At 43.8% G+C, this 23,614-nt stretch overlaps 1 protein-coding gene across 6 annotated transcripts in view; it reads left to right on the forward strand.

The window, feature by feature from the left end:
* The first annotated feature begins 4,257 nt into the window (after positions 1 to 4,257).
* The window catches only part of LOC112255733 (phosphatidate phosphatase LPIN1-like), a 47,322-nt gene continuing 27,965 nt past the window's right edge, over positions 4,258 to 23,614 (forward strand). For 2 of the 6 annotated variants that reach the window (XM_042325493.1, XM_042325496.1), the window contains exons 1-3: positions 4,259 to 4,592; positions 20,933 to 21,133; positions 22,071 to 22,166. In XM_042325493.1, the coding sequence (XP_042181427.1) occupies positions 4,533 to 4,592; positions 20,933 to 21,133; positions 22,071 to 22,166 (357 nt within the window). In that variant the 5' untranslated portion in view covers positions 4,259 to 4,532. Of the gene's footprint in view, positions 4,593 to 14,765; positions 14,999 to 20,932; positions 21,134 to 22,070; positions 22,167 to 23,614 lie in introns of those variants that run through there. The other 4 variants (XR_006083888.1, XM_042325495.1, XM_042325494.1 and 1 more) reach the window with 3 other exon arrangements.

Consider the following 23,614-nt stretch of genomic DNA (forward strand, 5'->3'; position numbering starts at 1 on the left):
TGTGTAAATGTACCTATTTTGAAAACAATCTCCATCTCTGCTGCCTTCTATTGGTTTACACACCAGTCCAGGTGTGTGTACATTCTGAATGATATATCTGTTTTACTATGATCTACTTCTTGTGGAGTAGTTACAGTTGAATGAGGCTTTAAACGAGGCCTCTCCACCTCATGCCTGGGGGAGAGCCAGCTCGGCACCAACACCCCTGTTTCTAATAATCAACTAATCGCAGGCTTCAGTCTGGACCTGGATTAGTTAGTGCGGATCTTCTCTTGGCCTCACAGGTCGGATCAACACCCACCGTGCATTGGTATGAGCCTCTTTCTAGGTGAAGGGGGGCCTTCCTGTCCTCCTACCCTGAGCTGAGCTAGCAGTGGAGCCTTGAGTTTCACTTTATGCACACAGTCACCCCACTGGGTCTATCCCTGCAAGCCACGGAGGTTAGCTCACTCCTTCCTACTGATTACACTTCACGGGTAGTTTGTGACTCGGTATACTATGTGTCAGCGGGGGCTATTTTTGTGTACAACACCAACGAGCGATTCAATGATTATTTATAGTCCACTCTGTACTACTTGGTTACGTGGTGCGGCTCTTACTGTGTGGATACGTTCCGCCACGGGGTTAAACTATTATAAACTGCGGAATAATCTCAGACACTCCTGCTAGCGGCTGGTCCTCCCTATCTAATTGACTGTACAGCACCCACATGGGTGAGTCACACTAGCTAAGTCCCGGGTGTAGGGTTTCAGCTAAAACTAGGTGCACTTCGTCTGGGTAGAGGACAAACTATAGACACCCAGTGCTCCTTTAGTGTGCTTTTTAGTTACCCTCAAGCCCCCCTTTGGTTTCCTGCTCAAGCCCACAATATGGTCTGGCTGCAGGCTACCTAAGCCTAGTTGTTATGTTACTCTAATTCTTGACTATTTATTCAACCAATAAATGAACTAGTTAATGAAAACCAGTAACACTTCTATTTTGGTTCCACAGCTTCACACCTGATGGATTTTATTCTTTTTTTATGTAGCTATTTTAATGCAGTAGCTTCTTACAATATCAATTACATTTACTTCTTACCTTGCACCAACGTGTTCTAATATTAACACATCAATCAGCTCCGTTGTTCCCCAGAATCTCCCTTTCCCCATCTCGTAAGTTGGTTTTTATACACTTTTTGCCCAGAGGCCTATGCCTCCTTTGACTACAGCCACACAACACGTCATCCCCCTTACACGTGACATCAAAGCAAAGTTACATAACAGATTGTCTCGTTCACCCGGGATATCTACACACAACAATCTGTGGTGTCATCTGCTTCACGACCCATGTGCCACCAGTCAACTCCACCAGCTCCTTCCCAGGGCTCGAGTTTGACGGGTATGTCAACACATTAGATTAACCTCTGCCCCCCCAGCAGAGGAACATCTGCATACAGTCTACCTTCACCTGTCACTTCCTCCCTGCACTTGACTGGGTTTTGATGCTCTCTGGCTGCTTGTGGTTGAGGCCTCTTCCTGTTCTTCAGCTTCTTCTTGATCTTTCTTGTTTCACTGTTACATAGAGTTCTGTCTGGGGACTGGAGGAGTCCTCAGGTCATATTGACTTGGCTCATTCACGACAACGGGGAGCAAAAGCCTGCACAACCCTACTCTAAACGTTGACTCGCTTCACAAATCTCTCACAGCAACTCTAGTTTCTCACCTCTAGGGGGTGGTGTCTCCCTCTTTATTCCCTGTCTTCACATTCTGTTTGCTGCACACGAGACTGAACCCTATCTGTGGTCAGCAGAGGGCCGTACACTCTATACGTTTACGTGACTGACAGTCAGCGGAAGCTATTGCCACTAGGCTCAAGTTGTGAACAGTACATCTAGTCCAATTGAAATTTGTCACACCAATCAGAATCCTATGATAACATTTTTTTCTTAATTGTAGTTGTAGTTTGCTGTCATTTGTTCCAGTACAAATTCAACAACAGTTCTATCTTCCTTTCGGGTTTATTCACCACAATATGGGAGGGACACAAGGCTGCCAGTTGATTTGCAGTATGACCACCAGTAGAGTACACCTTCTTCAACAAAGAACTCACTTGAGTTATTTGATTAGATTCTTTGTCCTGCAACATCTTGTCTTTGAATTAGACATTACAATATGATACAGTACTATATACAATGCTACAATAACACAAGATGTTGTGGGGTTTTCCCCTTTGAATGCACAGCATCTTTACGTTGCTTATTTGCAAATAAAAAGTAGAAGGAAAATACATTTTTAGGTACAGCAACTCAAAGACATGAGAATTTCTTTCATTTCATATATATATTCCCTTTATCCATTATGTTGGGATAGGGAAAAGAAAACAAAAAAAGAAAGAAAAAAACTAAAGATAACGAGACCTCCCCCCAAATGTTAGGGGGGGCAGGTGGCCTAGTTAGAGCGTTGGGCCCCTAACCGAAAGGTTGCTGGATCGAATCCCCGAGCTGACACGGTAAAAATCTGTCATTCTAAGAATTTGTTCTGAACTGACTTGCCTAATTAAATAAGTAAAAAATCCTTCACTCCTAGGGTTGTACCCCTTTCCCCTGCTGTCCCACCCACCCTCCCTCAAAATCCTAGAAGGTGCTTCATCTGTATCTACCTCCTGGATGTTACTACCAGTCATGTCTTGGCACAAAAATGACACATTACGATTACATCACGTTCTATGCTGCACACCTCTTTGACGCAAATGTGGACAATCTTAGTCGGTTCCACAGTAACTTTAATGCACCAAGATCCAAATGTTTACTCACATTGTGTCCCCTGGACTTTGGAGGGGATGTGGGGCAGCACGAGACAGCTACTGGGTAGAGGGGACATTGCCAGCGGTTCCCCACTATAGGGTCACCATCTCAAGTAGTAAGGGGGGCCGTTTAATATCAGTTGTTGTGTCTACTGTCCACCTTCGTAGGTAATTGTCGAAGAGATTTGGCGGGTGGGTGCTCAATATTTTAAGCAGCCGGGTTAACTATAGTGCATAGCCAAGATTTGAGGATAAATCCTTTAAAAGGTCATGTAAATATCTATACAATTCCCGTTGAGAAAATGAATAGAAATCCTATAGGAGAAAAAAAATCTATTGAAATCGTTGGATCCAGTTAGAATCCAATAGGAATTTTGGAACCAGCCTTGTATCATTTCTATACAGATATCTTAACGAAACACTTATCAGTGTGCTGATGTCTGGTGTAGATGGTCTAAGCTCCTGACTCTAGACCACATATGCCTCCTGGGCCAACTGTCTCTTTCCTCACTATCTATATTTACATCTGTCCTGTAATCAAAAACTCAGATCTCCTTAAATAATATATTTGACCCTCGTCCAAAAAAATCCTTTAGGTTTCCAATGGGATTTTTTTTTTATTGGAATCCTATAGGATCTTTTGACTAGGGTTTATCTGTGGTGGTGGTAATTGGTGGTGTCAGAACTGGTCTAATGGTAGAATCCCTGCCAGCATACCTAAGGCCCAGGTTCATCATTATGTGTTTTATTGACAGAGGAGTTCTGTGTTAACAATAATGCTGGGATTCCTGCCATGGTAAAAGCCAGGAGTCTGTGGATGGGATGGGGCATGAACCTAACAAATTCAGTGACACGTTTCTCTGAACGGGGGGGGGGGGCGACATACCAAATTCACAGAGAATACATTGCATATGATGAAGAAAGAATACTCTGAGCCGCAGCTCAGGGGTCCAACCCAGAGATGCAAGGGGGCAGACAGGGACGTTCAACTGAGCCGTGTACCCTGGGTTGTAAGAGCATGTTGAGCTGACCTACTCGTCTTGCAGCCCTTGGGGTAGGGGGGAAGGGGGTAGGTCCCTGTCCCAAATGGCTGTGATGACGTCACTTAGGGAGCTAAGAGTTGGGTAGCAAACCAGTTCCAGGAGTTACTGCCCATGAGATGTTTTACTTATGGGGTGTGTGTGTGTGTGTGTGTGTGTGCGTGCCTCTGCATACATGCGTATTAGTTTGTGTTTGTACCATCAAAGTGTGCATGCATTTATGTCATGACAGTGTGTATGCAATTAATGCATGTGTTCGTGTATTCTATGTGTATATGCTCATGTACACATGAATACAGGTAGTGTGTGTGTGTGTGTGTGCGCGTGTGTTGTCCTGGTGTCAGCAGCACCATCTAAAGGAGCTGGGATGGGATCTGGTCTGTCCTCTCAGGTTTCGTCTTGGAACGTGGTTCTCAGAACACGCTCGGTAAAATTAAACATCCACAGAAACACTATATAGACAGTTCGACCGGTGAGCACACACAGTATAACAGTCTTACAGAGAATCGCAAAGATCACTACTTGGTTTTAACGTCTGAACACATACGTTGGACTACCGGGTTTCTTACACCTGAATACACACGTCCGTCGGATCACCAAGTGTCTAACACACACACACACACACATGTCGGTTGGATCACCAGGTTTCTAACACACACACACACACAAGTTGAGGATCCTACGCCTGAGTGGGGATCGAGCCATGGAACCATGACCCCAGAGGAACATCTGGAAGAATTCTGCAACGACGCCAGTCCCAACTGGTTCTGGGTAGGGTGGCATGTCTGTCGGCCTGTCCGAGAGAGAGGGGGAGATAGAGATGAAAGAGAGAGAGAGTTAGAGAGAAAGATACTGAAAATGTAGGGTGGTAGAAGCTTGTTCCTGTACTTTTGGTGGAGAGTTATCCAATCTTAATAAGCTAAATGTCCACACATGGATAGAACAGTGCTCGTTAGTTCTGCTGTTGTTGAGGGAGAAAGGGATGGATATTCCAAGCACGCAATGACTGCGTCCAATGTGTACTGCTACAAACTCGTTGGATGCATTTGCAGCAGGTTTTGCTTGTGTTTTGGTTATGTTTTAGAAATCGAACGGTGAATGATGACTGTATTCATTTTCCATTGAGGGAGAGAGGGAATTATGGAGGAGAAAGCGAGGGATAGAGTGGGCGAGGGGGGAGAGGGAGAGAGAGAGAGAGGAATGAGGGAGGGTATTCCTTTGTCAGAGGAAGGTTCTTAAAAAAGTGCCAAAGATCCAGCCACCCAAGTCACAGGCTGTTTTCTCTGCTATCGTACGGCAAGCAGTGCTGATGCACCAAGCCTGGAACCAACAGGACCGATCCTGAACAGCTTCTAACCCCAAGCCATAAGACTCCTAAAGAATTAGTCAGGGTAGCTACAGTATTTGGTTAACTATTTAACTATCTGCATTGACCCTTTTGGCACTAACTTTTTTGACTCATCGCACACGCTGCTGCTATTGTTTCTTATCTGTCCCTTTATTCCTAGTTATATGTACATATCTACCTCAATTACCTCGTGCCCCTGCACATCGACTCGCGGCTGGTACCCCATGTATATAGCCAAGTTATCATTACTCATTGTGTATTTATTATAACTTTTATAATAACGTGTTATTACTTTTCTACTATTTCTCTATTTTCTTTCTCTCTGCATTGTTGGGAAGGGCCCGTAAATAAGCATTTCACCATTAGCCCGCACCTGTTGTTTACGAAGGATGTGACAAATACAATTTCATTTGATTTAGGGGGGGCTGTGGGAACGTCTCAGATTGCGCTGTGCACTCAAAAGGCTTCCTTGGACAGACTGCCCCCCCCCTCCCATCCACACACACACACACACACACACACACACTGGTGGACATTAACAGTGTACACTCTTCAGAAACTCTCTGTAAAGTGTAATAACATGGTCATGTGTACTGTACAGCTGTAGCACTCACAATCTTGAGTTTAACCTGAAAGGCTGTACAGAGGTAGGATCTTTGAGGCAGTTTGCTACAACAGGCTTCTTCTTCTTTTTGTAGGGGTTGATACATTTTTTTGTTTAGGGAAAATCAAGTCTGATATTACAAACTTTAGAATACTTTTTAAACCTTGAATACACTACAAGTTTGCATTTCTAAGAGTGATCAAATTAAGATCCCACATCACGTACAGAGACAGTAAAATGCTGCATCCCATTAGCTGTGATGAACACATTGTTTATGGTGTGGAGTTGTACTTCTCTGACCATGTACAGTAGAGGCAATGGAGCTGGATTTGTTTTTTTTTTACTAATGGTTTCATAATTATGAAAGGTTTTTAATAAATTAAATAAATCAGGAAAGGAACAGCAGGATAATGGTTATGGGTAGTCATTGTGGTAGTACAGTAATTGTGGCTGCAGATCACATCTAGCTCCCTTCTGCATTTCCCTGAAAGGTCAACATGATCATGTAATGGCCCTCAATGATTCTACCCTAATGCATATTAAATAGTATTCTTATATTTTACTGGTGGTACTGAAAGTGTGACGGAATGGGTTTGAACCTGGGTCGTCTGTGTGCCACAAGACTGCGGAAGCCCGCTGAGCTAAAATCTAGGCATAAACTAGGGGGGCTAAAGCCCATCTGAGACCTGATTCACACAGTTTATATTATATTTTCGCAATGGCCTGTCCCGTATGGTTCCAGCAACTATGATGGATGCGTAACCAGTCCAGTTCAGATCAGATTGGCTCAGTTTGGCCCCTATAGTGTGAATCAGGCTTCTGAGTACTCAGGTTTCCGGCAAGGTGACTCATGACGTGAGCTTGGTTCACCCAACCACCTCTGTTACAAAGACACCTGTTCTTTCTACGTGGGTTTAAATCTCCCTACATGGCTGCAGGGTAGATGGTCCGGGCTTGGATATTATTTAAGGTCATTGCCTAGACAGCACATCCTGTTATGTCATGTTAACAACAGGGAAACCCACTATTGACCCCAATGTAATACCCTACAGCCACGCAAAGGAATCAATACCATATGGATCGACTATATGGACTATATATGGAGGTCACTGAACATCGGCTTTATCAGCCCCAGCCTGTGTTATCTCTTTCAGGACACTGCCTGTTCTTTCAGAAGAACACACACATCACAGCTGACACTGTATTTAGTGGGAGAGATAACGAACAGGTCAAGGTGATAGGGACTCATGTAGGTAAAGGCTACTTTATGAGAAATTCTCTTAAAGGTGAATCTCCCCAATGGCATTATATCACAGGATTAGTGGGGTGTATTTGTGTGTGTGCGTTCGGAGTGTGTGCATACGTGTGTCAGTCACATTGCGACAGTGGGGTATTTATTGAGGACTCCCAGGATTGGAACAGCCTGTGCCGGCCCTTTCATCAACAATGGCAGTATAGTAGTAAACAATGGAATCTCCCACCACTCAGGAATGTCTCATGGCTCGTAAATACCCCACACAGGGACAGGTTGAGAGTTCACTCATTATGCGCGCCTCAGCAGCTCTCTGATTGGCCCACAAAACCCATCCCAGGCGACTCCCCCATCTCCATGACAACAGTGTGAATGCATTCTTGACCCAGAGTTCCTGGAAGAGATTAGGCTGCAACGCTCTCTCTCTCTTCCCCCCCTCTCTCTCTCCCTCTCTTCCCCCCTCTCTCTCTCTCTCTCTTCCCCCCTCTCTCTCTCCCTCTCTTCCCCCTCTCTCTCTCCCTCTCTTCCCCCTCTCTCTCTCCCTCTCTTCCCCCCTCTCTCTCTCTCTCTCTCTTCCCCCTCTCTCTCCCCTCTCTCTCCCCCCCTCTCTCTCTCTTCCCCCCTCTCTCTCTCTCTCTCTCTTCCCCCTCACTCTCTCCCTCTCTTCCCCCTCTCTCTCTCTCTCTTCCCCCTCTCTCTCTCTCTCTTCCCCCCTCTCTCTCTCCCTCTCTCCCCCTCTCTCTCTCTCTCTTCCCCCTCTCTTCCTCTCTCTCTCTCTTCCCCCTCTCTCTCCCTCTCTTCCCCCTCTCTCTCTCTCTCTCTCTTCCCCCCTCTCTCTCTCTCCTCTCTCTTCCCCCCTCTCTCTCCTCTCTTCCCCCTCTCTCTCCCTCTCCCCCCTCTCTCTCTTCCCCCTCTCTTCCCCCTCTTCCCCCTCTCTCTTCTTCCTCTCTTCCCCCTCACTCTCTCCCTCTCTTCCCCCTCTCTCTCCCTTTCTCCCCCCTCTTCCCCTCTTCCCCCTCTCTCTCTCCCTCTCTTCCCCCTCTCTCTTCTTCCTCTCTTCCCCCTCTCTCTTCTTCCTCTCACATGGCGGCTGACTGAGGAAGGAAATTGACAGCTTCAGGCGAGGAAAGTTTAAACACACATACTGTGCTGGGTCAACAATCCCAACAACAACAGTCAAATGGTTAGGTTGATTTGTAAATAGCTCTTAACACAATTGTATAAGCCATATTTGAAAACATTGTCATGTGAAGTACAGCTCTATTTTGTGTGGAAAAGCTGTTTGAACTCTCAAAAGCTCTTTCTAGTGGTCAATTAGTTGGATCCATTAGTTGAATGTTAAAAGCACAACTAAGAGTCTCTCAGTCAGAGCTGCTCTCCCTATTTGACCCTAACCCCTTACCTGACCCCTATCTATCCTATACCTCCCTCAGGAGTCATATATGCATTCTGGGGAGGCCCGGGGACATTAGATTCTCCTCCCTCTTGGCTATCACACAATGACCAACCATTCTAAAAGTTCCTAGAAACACTGCACATGTGTATTCTGTTCCAACTCATGTCCCGCAGGGCTCTTTTGTTGCCAGATAAATGACTGTTGGCTGTTTCGTAATAAATGGCTGTTTCGTAATCGGGAGACAGGGGCTGCATACACACACATGCAAGTACGTGCACACACACAGCCCACCCCTGAGTTATGCTTTACATTGGGTCCCAATTAATGCAGAAACTGCTACTACTTCTGTGAGTATTTCCCTTAAGTATTTATTTTTTTACCTTAAGGAATAGTTTTCCCTTAGCTATGGGAATTGTTTAAGGGTGTTGCATAGAGCCCCTCAAACATTACCTTGGCTAAGGGCGTCTTTTAAGGCTTTTACGGTAGTTTGAAGGACCTGTGGCAGAAAGAGTCTCTGGTCACTATGTAGACGACCTGATTCACTGACTGAATTTCTAATCAAAGAGAGCACATTTATTTGGGGAGGTCGAAATGTAGAAATTCTACATTCAAGACAGGAGAAACAAATTGACATGTAAAATAATAAAACGTGTTTCTTTTTGTTTCTTTTTTTGTTTCTATTACTTTCTAGCATGTCAGGCTAATTTACAGTGGAGGTAGCTAGCGCTACAAGCTCTCACAGTCTCACGTCAGAATTAGACGTTCACCCATGTTTTCCAGATGTCAAATTTCAAAGTGTTTTAAGGTTAAGTTTAGGCATTAAAACGATCGGACCCTTTTTTTTAAAAATGCCTGAAGCTCAGGCCCTGAAGCAAGGATATGCATATTCTTGATACTATTTGAAAGGAAACACTTTGACGTTTGTGGAAATGTGAAAGGAATGTTGGAGAATCTAACACATTAGATCTGGTTGAAGATAATATCATCCTCTTTGAAATGCAAGAGAAAGGTCATAATGAATTATTCTAGCCCAGGCGCAATTTAGACTTTGGCCACTAGATGGCAGCACTGTATGTGCAAAGTTTTAGAGTGATCCAGTGAAGTATTGCATATCTTTTCAAAATGTTGTATCAAGACTGCCCAAATATGCCTAATTAGTTTATTCATAGATTTTCAAGTTCATAACTGTGCACTCTCAAACAATATTATTAGTATTATTAATAGTATTATTTCACTCTAATAGCTGCTGTAAATTGGACGGTGCAGTTAGATTAACAAGAATTTAAGCTTTCTGCCCGTATGAAATATGTCTGTCCTAGGATTTTTTTTTGTTTCTTGCAATCTCATGCTAATCACATTAGTCTACGTTAGCTCAACTGTCCCGTGGACAGGACACCGATCCTGAAGACGTTTTAACTATGAACTTTTTAGGTTAGAGGGTTAAGTTCAGCAATTAACTCAGAATTCTTAAGTTAGGAACCAATATACACAGGCAGTTAGGAAAGCTAAGGCTAGCTTTTTCAAGCAAAAATGTGCATCCTGTAGCACAAACTCCAAAAGGTTCTGGGACACTGTAAAGTCCATGGAGAATAAGAGTACCTCCTCGCAGCTGCCCACTGCACTGAGGCTAGGAAACACTATCACCACCGATAAATCCACTATAATTGAGAATTTCAATAAGCATTTTTCTACGGCTGGCCATGCTTTCCACCTGGCTACACCTACCCCGGTCAACAGCCCCGCACCCCTCACAACCCAAGCCTCCCCCATTTCTCCTTCACCCAAATCCAAATAGTGATGATGATCTGAAAGCTGCAAAATCTGGACCCCTACAAATCAGCCAGGCTAGACAATCTGGACCCTCCCTTTCTAAAATTATCTGCCGAAATTGTTGCAACCCCTATTACTAGCCTGTTCAACCTCTCTTTTGTATCATCTGAGATTCCCAAAGATTGGAAAAGCTGCTGCAGTCATACCCCTCTTCAAAGGGGGAGACACCCTAGACCCAAACTGTTACAGACCTATAATTTTCCTACCCTGCCCTTCTAAGGTCTTCGAAAGCCAAGATAACAAACAGATTACCGACCATTTCGAATCCCACCATACCTTCTCCGCTATGAAATCTGGTTTCAGAGCTGGTCATGGGTGCACCTCAGCCCCGCTCAAGATCCTAAACGATATCATAACCGCCATCAATAAGAGACAATACTGTGCAGCTGTATTCATCGACCTGGCCAAGGCTTTCGACTCTGTCAATCACCATATTCTTATCGACAGACTCAACAGCCTTGGTTTCTCTCCATCGATTGCCTCGCCTGGTTCCCCAACTTCTTCTCTGATATAGTTCAGTGTGTCAAATCGGAGGGCCTGTTGGGTCTGACCTCTGGCAGTCCCTATGGGGGTACCACAGGGTTCAATTCTCGGGCCGACTCTCTTCTCTGTATATATCAATGATGTCGCCCTTGCTGCTGGTGATTCTCTGATCCACCTCTACGCAGACGACACCATTCTGTATACTTCTGTCCCTTCTTTGGATACTGTCTTAACTAACCTCCAGACGAGCTTCAATGCCATACAACTCTCCTTCCATGGCCTCCAACTGCTCTTAAATGCAAGTAAAACTAAATGCATGCTCTTCAACCGATCGCTGCCCGAACCTGCCCGCCCATCCAGCATCACTACTCTGGACGGTTCTGACTTGGAATATGTGGACAAATACAAACACCTAGGTGTCTGGTTAGACTGTAAAGTCTCCTTCCAGACTCACATTAAACATCTCCAATTCAAAATTAAATCTAGAATCGGCTTCCTATTTCGCAACAAAGCATCCTTCACTTATGCTGCCAAACATACCCTCGTAAAACTGACCATCCTACCGATTCTCGACTTCGGCGATGTCATTTACAAAATAGTCTCCAACACTCTACTCAACAAATTGGATGCAGTCTATCACAGTGCCATCCGTTTTGTCACCAAAGCCCCATATACTACCCACCACTGCGACCTGTATGCTCTCGTTGGCTGACCCTCGCTTCATATTCATCGCCAAACCCACTGCCTCCAGGTCATCGTAGTCTTTGCTAGGTATAGCCCCGCCTTATCTCAGCTCACTGGTCACCGTAGCAGCACTCACCCGTAGCACGCGCTCCAGCAGGTATATTTCACTGGTCACCCCCAAAGCCAATTCCTCCTTAGGCCACCTCTCCTTCCAGTTCTCTGCTGCCAATGACTGGAACAAACTGCAAAAATCACTGAAGCTGGAGACACATATCTCCCTCACTAGCTTTAAGCACCAGCTGTCAGAGCAGCTCACAGATCACTGCACCTGTACATAGCCCATCTGTAAATAGCCCATCCAACTACCTCATCCCCATACTGTATTTATTTATCTTGCTCCTTTGCACCCCAGTAACTCAACTTGCACATTCATCTTCTGCACATCTCCCATTCCAGTGTTTAATTGCTATATTGTAATTACTTTGCCACCATGGCCTATTTATTGCCTTTACCTCCCTTATCTTACCTCATTTTCACACAATGTATATATACTTTTTTTTCTACTGTATTATTGACTGTATGTTTGTTTATTCCATTTGTAACTCTGTGTTGTTGTATGTGTCGAACTGCTTTGCTTTATCTTGGCCAGGTCGCAGTTGTAAATGAGAACGTGTTCTCAACTAGCCTACCTGGTTAAATAAAGGTGAAATAAAACAAATACAAATTAAAAAGGTTAGGCATTAATTCCGATGGTTAAGGTAAGGGTAATGGCTTGGGATAGGCTTAAATCTAAAATATTAAAAACAACTTTCTATCGCTAAATTTGAATATGCAACCTTTGTGATCAGAGGCAGATGCTTATGCCCATTCCCCATCCACAATGCTCTAGCAAAACTGAAACCTACTTGAAGGCAACAGCGCTCCCTGATGCCCCTAGTGGCCGGGTTCCATTTAATTTCCCGACGTCCTCAGACATGGATGGGTGTCGAAAGCTGACTTGTATCACTGGTGGCGTGCCTGAGCCAGCTAGCCAGCAACTTTCTAGCCATGGGTTGTGCACCTTCCATTGTTTAGCTAAGTAGCTAGCTAGCTAGTGGATGTTTTCCTTTTGAAACCAGGTCAGAGGAAAGCAACAATCACCTCCACAAATGTTATTTACATTGATATCCATACTAAATGAAGCACTTGAGGGACCTCATGGACACCCTTAACTTTTTCACTTGTTGTCAGGGGGAAATTCACCTTAAAATGTTTTGTGCGACTGACTTAAAGCCAAGGAAACTTCAAGGGAAAGATGAGAGGGAAATTAACTTAAGATGCTTTATGTAACCGGGCCCAGAGCCTTATTCCCCCTCTGGCAGCCCAGCACTCACAATGCCCAGGGTTACTTAGCGTTGCGGTGGAGGGAAGACGTGCTGTCATGTCATAATGAGTGGAATTCTGGCGTGTTCTTGGAATTCTGAGCAACAACAACGTAGCTTGGTGTGTTTGGACAGGATGAGGACTTGATACTCCGAGTGCATAAATCAATCTGTGTCTGAAATCAAGGTGGGGCACGCCAAGAGTACGCCAAAACAGTTGCATACCAATGTTAATGTTTTTAGAAATAAATATTACTTCAGTTTTGTTGTTGGCTGGATTTGTATACTGAGAGAGGAATAATTGCTATGGGAACAAAAAATGTGCTGCTATTCTAACATACAATTTTTCCTATGTACAGTATACATACTCACTCCTTCTCATGTGTCTGTGTGTGTGCGCGCGTGCAGGGGTGTGTGTGAATGCCAGAGTGTATGTGTGGTTTTTTGAGGTACACTCAAGCATGTCCCTGTGCCGGTACTTGCAACTTTAGTCACCAGAGTTTCCCTGAGGACTCGCACAAGTTATGGCTGTATCTACTAAATCACATTGCTCATTGAAACAAGCTTCAGGGCTCTTCCACCCTCATCGTCTTTTTAGTCACTTCTTACTCTCGCTCTGCCGCCCCGTAGAGCCCATAGGCACCTGCAACAAACCAGGCCCTGCCCTGATTACAGGCACTGTAGAAGAAAGGAAAAGAGGCACGGTCACTGGCTTGAAGTACTGTCATTACAGCTACTGTAAATATGCCACTTGGCCTGCCCTACCCAGTCCTAGTTCCTATTGTAAACACTTTATTGCTATGTATTGCATTTCTGGGAATTCTCACCTATAGACCTGTTGGATTCTATACAAAATGGTTTATTTGCGTAGTTGGTGACACAGGTCAATGGATGCATTGCCATGCATCAGGGTTTGGGGAGTAAATGATTACAACAAAAAACTGTATCTGTAATCAGTTACGTTACTAGCAGAAATATTGTAGACGGATAACAGATACTTTTGAAAGACTAGAGGATTACTTCTTGGATTACTTTTAAATTCAGAAAGGATGTTTTGCAAAAAAATACATTATGACACCTTTCTGCTTTCTCAATGACATTCAATTCAGCGTTGACAATCGGCGCAGGTTTAAGTTTGTTCCACCTGAGCAAGTCTGACCACAAGACCACTATGATGACATACCAAATATGTTTTTTTATTTATTTTATTTCACCTTTATTTAACCTGGTAGGCAAAGTTGAGAACAAGTTCTCATTTACAATTGCGACCTGGCCAAGATAAAGCAAAGCAGTTCGACACATACAACGACACAGAGTTACACATGGAGTAAAACAAACATACAGTCAATAATACAGTAATTTGTAGTAGTTTGATGGGGAAAGTAATCAGAAAGGGGTGGTGGGGAAAGTAATCCAAAAGTAGCGGACAGTAAATAGATTACCTTACTGAGTTTGGCTGATCCAGAAATGATGTTATTGATTTATAATTTTGGACAGGTAACTAGTAACTGTAACAGATTACATTTAGAAAGTAACCTACCCAACCCTGCCAGGCATGCAGCCATATATACAGGCTGGCTTCTGTCGCAGGTTATATCATTTCATTGCTGACAAGACATAGTACGTAAGCAAATAAGCTTTGCTATTGGATGAAGGAGTCACCTCACCAACAGCTGTCTTCTGCATAACCCTGGTGATATTTACACTTATATGAATATCTTCCTACATCTGTGGAGGACATTACAAAATGGCTTTTAGTCTGCCAACCGGACTACACCTCCCTCCCCCCACCTCGCTTTTAACGTTCTGAAAATATGTCAATTCACCTCTTCAACTGAAGAAATTAGAGCCTATATGGGTTACCCTACTGATCTGAGATTTAACAACGACACTGTCCAATACACGTGTTACTCTGTAGCTAGTGGGCCAGTACTGTTATGTGTGGGCTGCGGGGTTCTACCATTGGTTCCCACGGAGGGTTTTACGCCGTGCTACGTCACCAGCCGAGTATAGAGAGGGTTGTTTTTCTCTCCAGTGACAAGAAGAGTATCTGCACCGCGCTTTAGCACACCGCCAAGCGGAAGATCAAATGACGGAAAGGTTCCGTTCGCTATTACAATGTAATAGTTGAATTGGAATAAGAAACGCAGATTTACCGACACAGCGGAAGACATTTGAATGGCTAAAATACTCTGAACCGACAATTCGTCGTCAATAATGTACGTATGAATGCGATTGTGAATCCTAGGCTATTTATCCATATGATATTCTTCTAGTTTCGGTGTAATTTCTTATCGACGGATAGCTGCACCCAGATCATCTTTGCATGTGTTATTATTAGCCTCGTTTCCTTTAAAAAAATATGAATCAATTGCCAGGCGTTATGGCAAGGACCGCTTCATATAACCTACAGACTACACTTATGTTCATAATTGCGTTGATGCAATGGAGATTGAAATAGGCTATGGTCATAAACAACGGCTCATTTTCCCAAAGTTGTTATTTACGCATTCTAAACTGGGCGGAATGTGAAGGATTCTGTGTCCGCGGTGTTTTATATAAACAGCTGTTTGTGTTAGGTCATGCTTGTCGCCTGCTGCAGTAGCTGTGTTATGCATCAGCATATCTCGCAATTAACCTAGAATATATTTGTAAACATATTTTAAATACTGTCAGTTGATGAGGACCAGTGTTGGACAAAAATGGGCCACCTGAATGTGTTCTCTACCCAGTTCATGGCCATTTTATTTGGAAACCTTGACTGCCAGACTGCTTTGGATGGGAAGTCACATGACTTCTACTCAGTGGGGAAGGGAAGTGGGATACCTAGTCAGTTGTACAACTGAATGCATTCAATTGAAATGCGTCTTCCACTTTTAACCCAGCCCCTCTGGAATCAGAGAGGTGCGAGGGGGCTGCCTTAATCGCCATCCACGTCTTCGGCTCCTGGGGAACAGTGGGTTAACTGCCTTGTTCAGGGGCAGAACGACAGATGTTTACCTTGTCAGCTCGGGGATTCGATCCAGCAGCCGTTCGGTTACTGGCCCAACACTCTAACCACTAGGAGTAAAGTACTTAAAGGAAAAATAATTTTGCATTATCATGATGATGTGGCAATTTGCTTCTTTAAAATCTAATATCTAGAAAACTTGACAGGAAAACATTTTGGGACTGTATCAACAGTGGACTAATGAACAAAAATAGTTTTCCTTAAATTAAAAATAGGCCTACTTTAAAGTACCACTTACCTATATATATATTTTATATCTGTACTTTACTATTTATATTTTTGACAGCTTTTTCTTTTGCTTCACTACATTCCTAAAGAAAATACTGTACTTTTTACTCCATACATTTTCCCTGACACCCAAAAGTATTCATTACATTTTTAATGCTTAGCAGGACAGGAAATTTGTCAAATTCTGTGAATTAAAAAAACAAGAACAAACATTGTCTGGTTTGCTTAATATAAGGAATTTGAAATAATTTATACATTTACTTTTGATACTTAAGTATATTTAAAACCAAATACTTTAGACTTTTACTCAAGTAGTATTTTTACTGGGTGACTTTCACTTTTACTTGAGTCATTTTCTATTAAGATATTTTTTAACTTTTACTCAAGTCAATGTCTATTGAGTACTTTTTCCACCACTGTATATAAATAAGATCCTCCACCCTCATGATTTGCATAAGGTATGAGTTGATCCTATGTGCTTGTACTTCTACCCAGAACTGACATTGTATTGTGAGTAGAGGTCGACCGATTATGATTTTTCAACGCCGATACCAATACCAATTATTGGAGGACCAAAAAAAGCCAATAGCGATTAATCTGCCAATTTTTTTTTTTTTTTGTAATAATGACAATTACAACAATACTGAATGAACATTTATTTTAACTTAATATAATACATCAATAAAATCAATTTAGCCTCAAATAAATAATGAAACATGTTCAATTTGGTTTAAATAATGCAAAAACAAAGTGTTGGAGAAGAAAGTAAAAGTGCCATATGTGCCATGTAAGAAAGCTAACGTTTCAGTTCCTTCTCAGAACATGAGAACATATGAAAGCTGGTGGTTCCTTTTAACATGAGTCTTCAATATTCCCAGTTAAGAAGTTTTAGGTTGTAGTTATTATAGGAATTATAGGACTATTTCTCTCTATACCATTTGTATTTCATTAACCTTTAACTATTGGATGTTCTTATAGGCACTTTAGTATTGCTAGTGTAACAGTATAACTTCCGTCCCTCTCCTCGCCCCTACCTGGGCGCGAACCAGGAACAGATCGACAATAGCCACCCTCGAAGCAGCGTTACCCATGCAGAGCAAGGGGAACAACCACTCCAAGTCTCAGAGCGAGTGACGTTTGAAACGTTATTAGCGTGCACCCCGCTAACTAGCTAGCCATTTCACATCGGTTACAACAGCCTCATCTCAGGAGTTGATAGGCTTGAAGTCATAAACAGCGCAATGCTTGACGCACAACGAAAAGCTGCTGGCAAAACGCACGAAAGTGCTGTTTGAATGAATGCTTACGAGCCTGCTGCTGCCTACCACCGCTCAGTCAGGCTGCTCTATCAAATCATAGACCATTCCGTATTTTATCTAAGGGGTGGCATCCATTAGTCTAAATATTCATGTTACATTGCACAACCTTCAATGTTATGTCATAATTACGTAAAATTCTGGCAAATTAGACGGCCCAAACTGTTGCATATACACTGACTCTGCGTGCAATGAACGCAAGAGAAGTGACACAATTTCACCTGGTTAATATTGCCTGCTAACCTGGATTTCTTTTAGCCAAATATGCAGGTTTAAAAATATATACTTCTGTGTATTGATTTTAAAAAAGGCATTGATGTTCATGGTTAGGTACACATTGGAGCAATGATACGCACCGCATCGATTATATGCAACGCAGGACACGCTAGATAAGCTAGTAATATCATCAACCATGTGTAGTTAACTAGTGATTATGATTGATTGATTGTTTTTTATAAGATAAGTTTAATGCTAGCTAGCAACTTACCTTGGCTTACTGCATTCGCGTAACAGGCAGTCTCCTCGTGGAGTGCAATGAGAGGCAGGTGATTAGAGCGTTGGACTAGTTAACTGTAAGGCTGCAAGATTGACAAAGTGAAAATCTGTCGTTCTGCCCCTGAACGAGGCAGTTAACCCACCGTTCTTAGACCGTCATTGAAAATAAGAATGTGTTCTTAACTGACTTGCCTAGTTAAATAAAGATTAAATAAAACTGTAAAAAAAATAAACAAATCGGCCAAATTTGTGTCCAAAAATACCGATTTCCGATTGTTATGAAAACTTGAAATCGGCCATAATTAACCGGCCATTCCGATTAATCGGTCTACCTCTAATTGTGAGTGTAGTTTATTTTACTGTGGGATATACCCTGGGCCAATACTGTGTGTCTTTTGATTGGTTGGAAACCAGGAAGCAGGTTCATGTCCTTGAGGGGGAAGTGGAGGAAACTCTTGAGCTGAATGAGTTCCCCTGTTAACACATGGTCTGTTTTTGTTTTAGTGGGGATGGCAGAACGTGTGGGGAGTGGGGGTTGGGTAATCATGTAATTGTCCTGAAATGCCACTGATACTGGGTATAGGGCGGCAGGTAGTCTAGCGTTTAGAGTTTTGGGCCAGTAATCGAAAGGTTGCTAGTTTGAATACCCGAGCCTACAAGGTGAAAAATGTGCCTTTGTGCCCTGACCCTGTAAAACAACACATTTCACTGCCCCTATCTGGTGTATGTGACAATAAAAACATCATTTTAGGGGGAGTTTTGTCAGTTGTCACACTGAGGGAGAGAGACATGTGAGGAGAGAGAGATTTTATGCTTCCATTGTTTGAGTACTGTTTAAGGTATCTTAGTCAAGGATTTACTGGTTGATCGAGTGCAAAGATTAGATCTGTTCGTTTCAGAAGCTAATACAAGAACGTTTTTTCAGAAAATGACAACAATGTGAAAAACAGGATTCATAGATTCAAGCAGCTATACTTTACCTCAAGATATCTGTTCTCCAACGTCTAACTTTGCCTGTTCTATTCGTCCTTGAACATAGGCTATCAGGTGCCCAGGCATAAAGTAAACACTTAGTAGGTCTGTCTCTCTGTGGTTGATGATGTCTGTAGAGTCTATTAGATAGATAACCCTCTCTGAGACCCTGGTAATTGAGAGGTGTTACGAAATAATGATCATCGGTCAGGAGAACTGACAGGATATTAAGCCATCTGTCCAGAAGGGACGTGTGTGTGTGCGTGCTAGACTCCACTCAGCAGAAACTGAGTCGGGATCATAAGAGCAGAGTTTACAGCCAACAAAGTAAACTCACTGTTTCGTGAGATGTCGTTCTCCCTTTTGCAATTGGTACGATATGTTACGAATCCAATTTGTACTTTGTTACACATTTGTTGTGCTTAAGATCCTGGAGTGCATCTTTAACGCTGACTTCCACATAAACCATGCACACATGTAGGTGTGTGGTCAAGACTTCTACAGAACACGTTGTCTCTGTCTTTTGCCCTGTTAGCGAAGCGTCTTTTGTCTATCCTACATGAATAATTAGGTCTGAATCCTAACTTCGTTCACATTGGGCCTCCGGTGAAACGGTTTCCTCTCCCTCCCCAGGGCCCTGTTGGTAATTAGAGGACATTAGTGTTGCTGCCCGCCTGTGACTGAGACACTGGCATGCTGATTAATCCCCTTTCAGATGCCAGTGCAGCAGAGGGCACTGTGCCCCAAGTGCATGTGTGTGTCAGTGTGTGTCAGTGCGTGTCAGTGCGTGTCAGTGCGTGTCAGTGCGTGTCAGTGCGTGTCTGTGCGTGTCAGTGCGTGTCAGTGTGTGTCAGTGCGTGTCTGTGCGTGTCAGTGCGTGTCAGTGCGTGTCTGTGTGTGTCAGTGTGTGTCTGTGCGTGTCAGAGTGTTTTTCGGTGCGTGTCAGTCAGTGCGTGTCTGTGCGTGTCTGTGTGTGTCAGAGTGTGTTTCGGTGTGTGTCAGTGTGTGTCAGTGCGTGTCAGTGCGTGTCTGTGCGTGTCAGTGCGTGTCTGTGCGTGTCAGTGCGTGTCTGTGCGTGTCAGTGTGTTTCAGTGTGTGTCAGTGTGTGTCAGTGCGTGTCAGTGCGTGTCTGTGCGTGTCTGTGTGTGTGAGAGTGTGTGTCAGAGTGTGTGTCAGTGTGTGTCAGTGTGTGTCAGTGTGTGTCTGTGCGTGTCAGTGTGTGTCAGTGTGTGTCAGTGCGTGTCTGTGTGTGTCAGAGTGTGTTTCGGTGTGTGTCAGTGTGTGTCAGTGTGTGTCAGTGCGTGTCAGTGCGTGTCAGTGCAGTGTGTGTCAGTGTGTGTCAGTGCGTGTCAGTGTGTGTCTGTGCGTGTCAGTGTGTGTCAGTGTGTGTCAGTGCGTGTCTGTGTGTGTCAGAGTGTGTTTCGGTGTGTGTCAGTGTGTGTCTGTGTGTGTCAGTGCGTGTCAGTGCGTGTCAGTGCGTGTCTGTGCGTGTCAGTGCGTGTCAGTGCGTGTCAGTGCGTGTCAGTGCGTGTCAGTGCGTGTCTGTGCGTGTCAGTGCGTGTCAGTGCGTGTCAGTGTGTGTCAGTGTGTGTCAGTGCGTGTCAGTGCGTGTCTGTGCGTGTCTGTGTGTGATATGCAGAGTGTAGGCACGTGTTTCAATGAGAACCTCAGTGTGTTTATTTGGAGGGGAGGAGATAGGATCTCAAGCACCTTCAGCCATACAGCCTCAGTTTAGTCAGAGTTGTCTGCTGAATATAGCTTTCCATTACAATGCAACTCCAGCTCCATTCTACTGCTTCTTCTGCACAGGGCCGTGGGACTCGGCAGAGGGCTTTTGAGGCACGGTTGGTTGCTTTTCAGCATTATTGTGATAAATGCATCAGTAAAAAGCCTTATAATGACCTGATGTGAGGGGAATGAGGATGGTGGGTCAGAGTGGAATGTGAATCACAGTCAGAGAGTCGGGGAAACATAATCCAGCTGATCCAGCCATATTTCCCAAGGCATTCAGGTCACTCTGGTATATCATGATATTACTCGACAGGATCATCAAGAATCAGCGTCAGGCAGTTTGGGAAATGAGAGATTTGATGTATTTCTCTCTCCCCCTCCACCCTCTCACCCTCCCTCAGTCTCAGACCATGAACTACGTGGGCCAGTTGGCGGGCCAGGTGTTTGTGCAGGTGAAGGAGCTGTACCGGGGCCTGAACCCGGCCACTCTTTCAGGCTGCATTGATGTCATCGTGGTACGGCAGCCCGACGGCACCCTGCAGTGCTCGCCCTTCCACGTCCGCTTCGGCAAGATGGGCGTGCTGCGCTCCCGTGAGAAAGTGGTGAGAGGACAAGGGAATGGGGCGGGGGGGTATCTGGGTAAAGGGGCACTGGGGCAGAGGACATACGGTAATAGAGAGTGATGGGTGTTAACAGTACTGGCAAGAGGGAGGGAGAGAGGGGGGGGGTCCTCCTGGCTCAGTTTGAAATGGAAGTTACCAGAGAAATAGGAGGATGAGAGAAAGATAGAAAATAGATCAATAAAAAAAAATGTAAAAGAAGGAGAGTTGGACGTAGAGATGGTTGGAGAGGCAGATAAATGCCGGGAAACAGAGAACGTTTTTTAGATGGCGATGGGGAAGTGGAGATGGGGAAGTAGGAATACAGAGAGACATGAAATGTAGAGCGGAGGAAAGGAAGTGATTGAGGGTAGAGCGGAGGAAAGGAAGTGATTGAGGGTAGAGCGGAGGAAAGGAAGTGATTGAGGGTAGAGCGGAGGATAGGAAGTGATTGAGGGTAGAGCGGAGGAAAGGAAGTGATTGAGGGTAGAGCGGAGGAAAGGAAGTGATTGAGGGTAGAGCGGAGGAAAGGAAGTGATTGAGGGTAGAGCGGAGGAAAGGAAGTGATTGAGGGTAGAGCGGAGGAAAGGAAGGGATTGAGGGTAGAGCGGAGGAAAGGAAGTGATTGAGGGTAGAGCGGAGGAAAGGAAGTGATGGAGAGTAGAGCGGAGGAAAGGAAGGGATTGAGGGTAGAGCGGAGGAAAGGAAGTGATTGAGGGTAGAGCGGAGGAAAGGAAGTGATGGAGAGTAGAACAGAGGAAAGGAAGGGATTGAGGGTAGAGCGGAGGAAAGGAAGTGATTGAGGGTAGAGCGGAGGAAAGGAAGTGATGGAGAGTAGAACAGAGGAAAGGAAGGGATTGAGGGTAGAGCGGAGGAAAGAGAGAGAGCGATAGAGTGGGATAGAGAGCTATAGTGATGGCTGGTTTCCTCTGTGTATCAGGTGGACATAGAGATCAATGGAGAGCCTGTGAGTCTACAAATGAAGCTGGGGGAGAATGGAGAAGCCTTCTTCGTCAAGGAGACAGAGAACACACTGGTACGTACCGTGTGACACACACACACACATAACCATGGCTAGAAACAGCACCCATATTGTTCACAGGACAACATATGCTGAATGTCACTCAGCACAAAACCTAAAGAGAGAGAGAGTGAAAGAGAGTTGAAAGAGAGAGTAGAAGAAGTAGCCAAGTGAATTGATGTAACGTGATCGTACTTCTTAACTCTCTGGCGTTGTGTTTTTAAAGAAAGGACTGTACAGCCAGCGGTCCCAGTTGATTGGTGTTTGTTCTGATGAAAGACACAAGGAAACACATTAGAGGTGCAGGACAACAGTATGCTGAAGGCTGTAGATTCGTGATTCATTCTTTAGCATGCAAATAATATACATATATATATATATATATATATATATATATATATATATATGTGTGTGTGCAAGCGGTGGGTCACTTTCTGAAATAGTGCATTCTATTTACGTATTTACAATGTGTACACGTTCCTATATCAGGAAATGTAAATAGTGGACTCGTACACATTGTAAATATGTAAATAGTGGACTCGTTCACATTGTAAATATGTAAATAATGGACTCGTACACATTGTAAATATGTAAATAGTGGACTCGTACACATTGTAAATATGTAAATAGTGGACTCGTACACATTGTAAATATGGAAATAGTGGACTCGTACACATTGTAAATATGGAAATAGTGGACTCGTACACATTGTAAATATGGAAATAGTGGACTCGTACACATTGTAAATATGGAAATAGTGGACTCGTACACATTGTAAATATGGAAATAGTGGACTCGTACACATTGTAAATATGGAAATAGTGGACTCATACACATTGTAAATATGGAAATAGTGGACTCACTACACATTGTAAATATGGAAATAGTGGACTCGTACACATTGTAAATATGGAAATAGTGGACTCGTACACATTGTAAATATGGAAATAGTGGACTCGTACACATTGTAAATATGGAAATAGTGGACTCGTACACATTGTAAATATGGAAATAGTGGACTCGTACACATTGTAAATATGGAAATAGAATGCACTATTTCAGAACGTGACCTATCACTTTCATGTCAATATCAAACAGGGAAGAATTGACGTTCGCAATCTCCCCCTAGCTGCAAGCATAGCCAATCACATAACACCTTATTGACATCTGACTTGAACCAACCAATAGAAATACAGAAATATTGCAGTGGCGTGAGGAAACATATCCAACCCTGTTAGACTGACTTGGTGTTCAGTAATGTGAATGGTGCTTTTGGAAACAAACCGTGAAGACACATGCTGTAACTGGATCCTAGACAGGACGGGAACAGAATGGACCCCTTACCCCGCCAAGGCCACACACACAGCCCGGCCAAGAACCATGAAGAATCTATGAAAAGGTCACAGGTTCATGCCAAAAAGGTTTCAGGCAGAATCTCAGTGATGTGATCTCACACAGTATGA

This window comes from Oncorhynchus tshawytscha, linkage group LG08 (assembly GCF_018296145.1).
Source record: "Oncorhynchus tshawytscha isolate Ot180627B linkage group LG08, Otsh_v2.0, whole genome shotgun sequence".
NCBI lineage: Eukaryota > Metazoa > Chordata > Actinopteri > Salmoniformes > Salmonidae > Oncorhynchus > Oncorhynchus tshawytscha.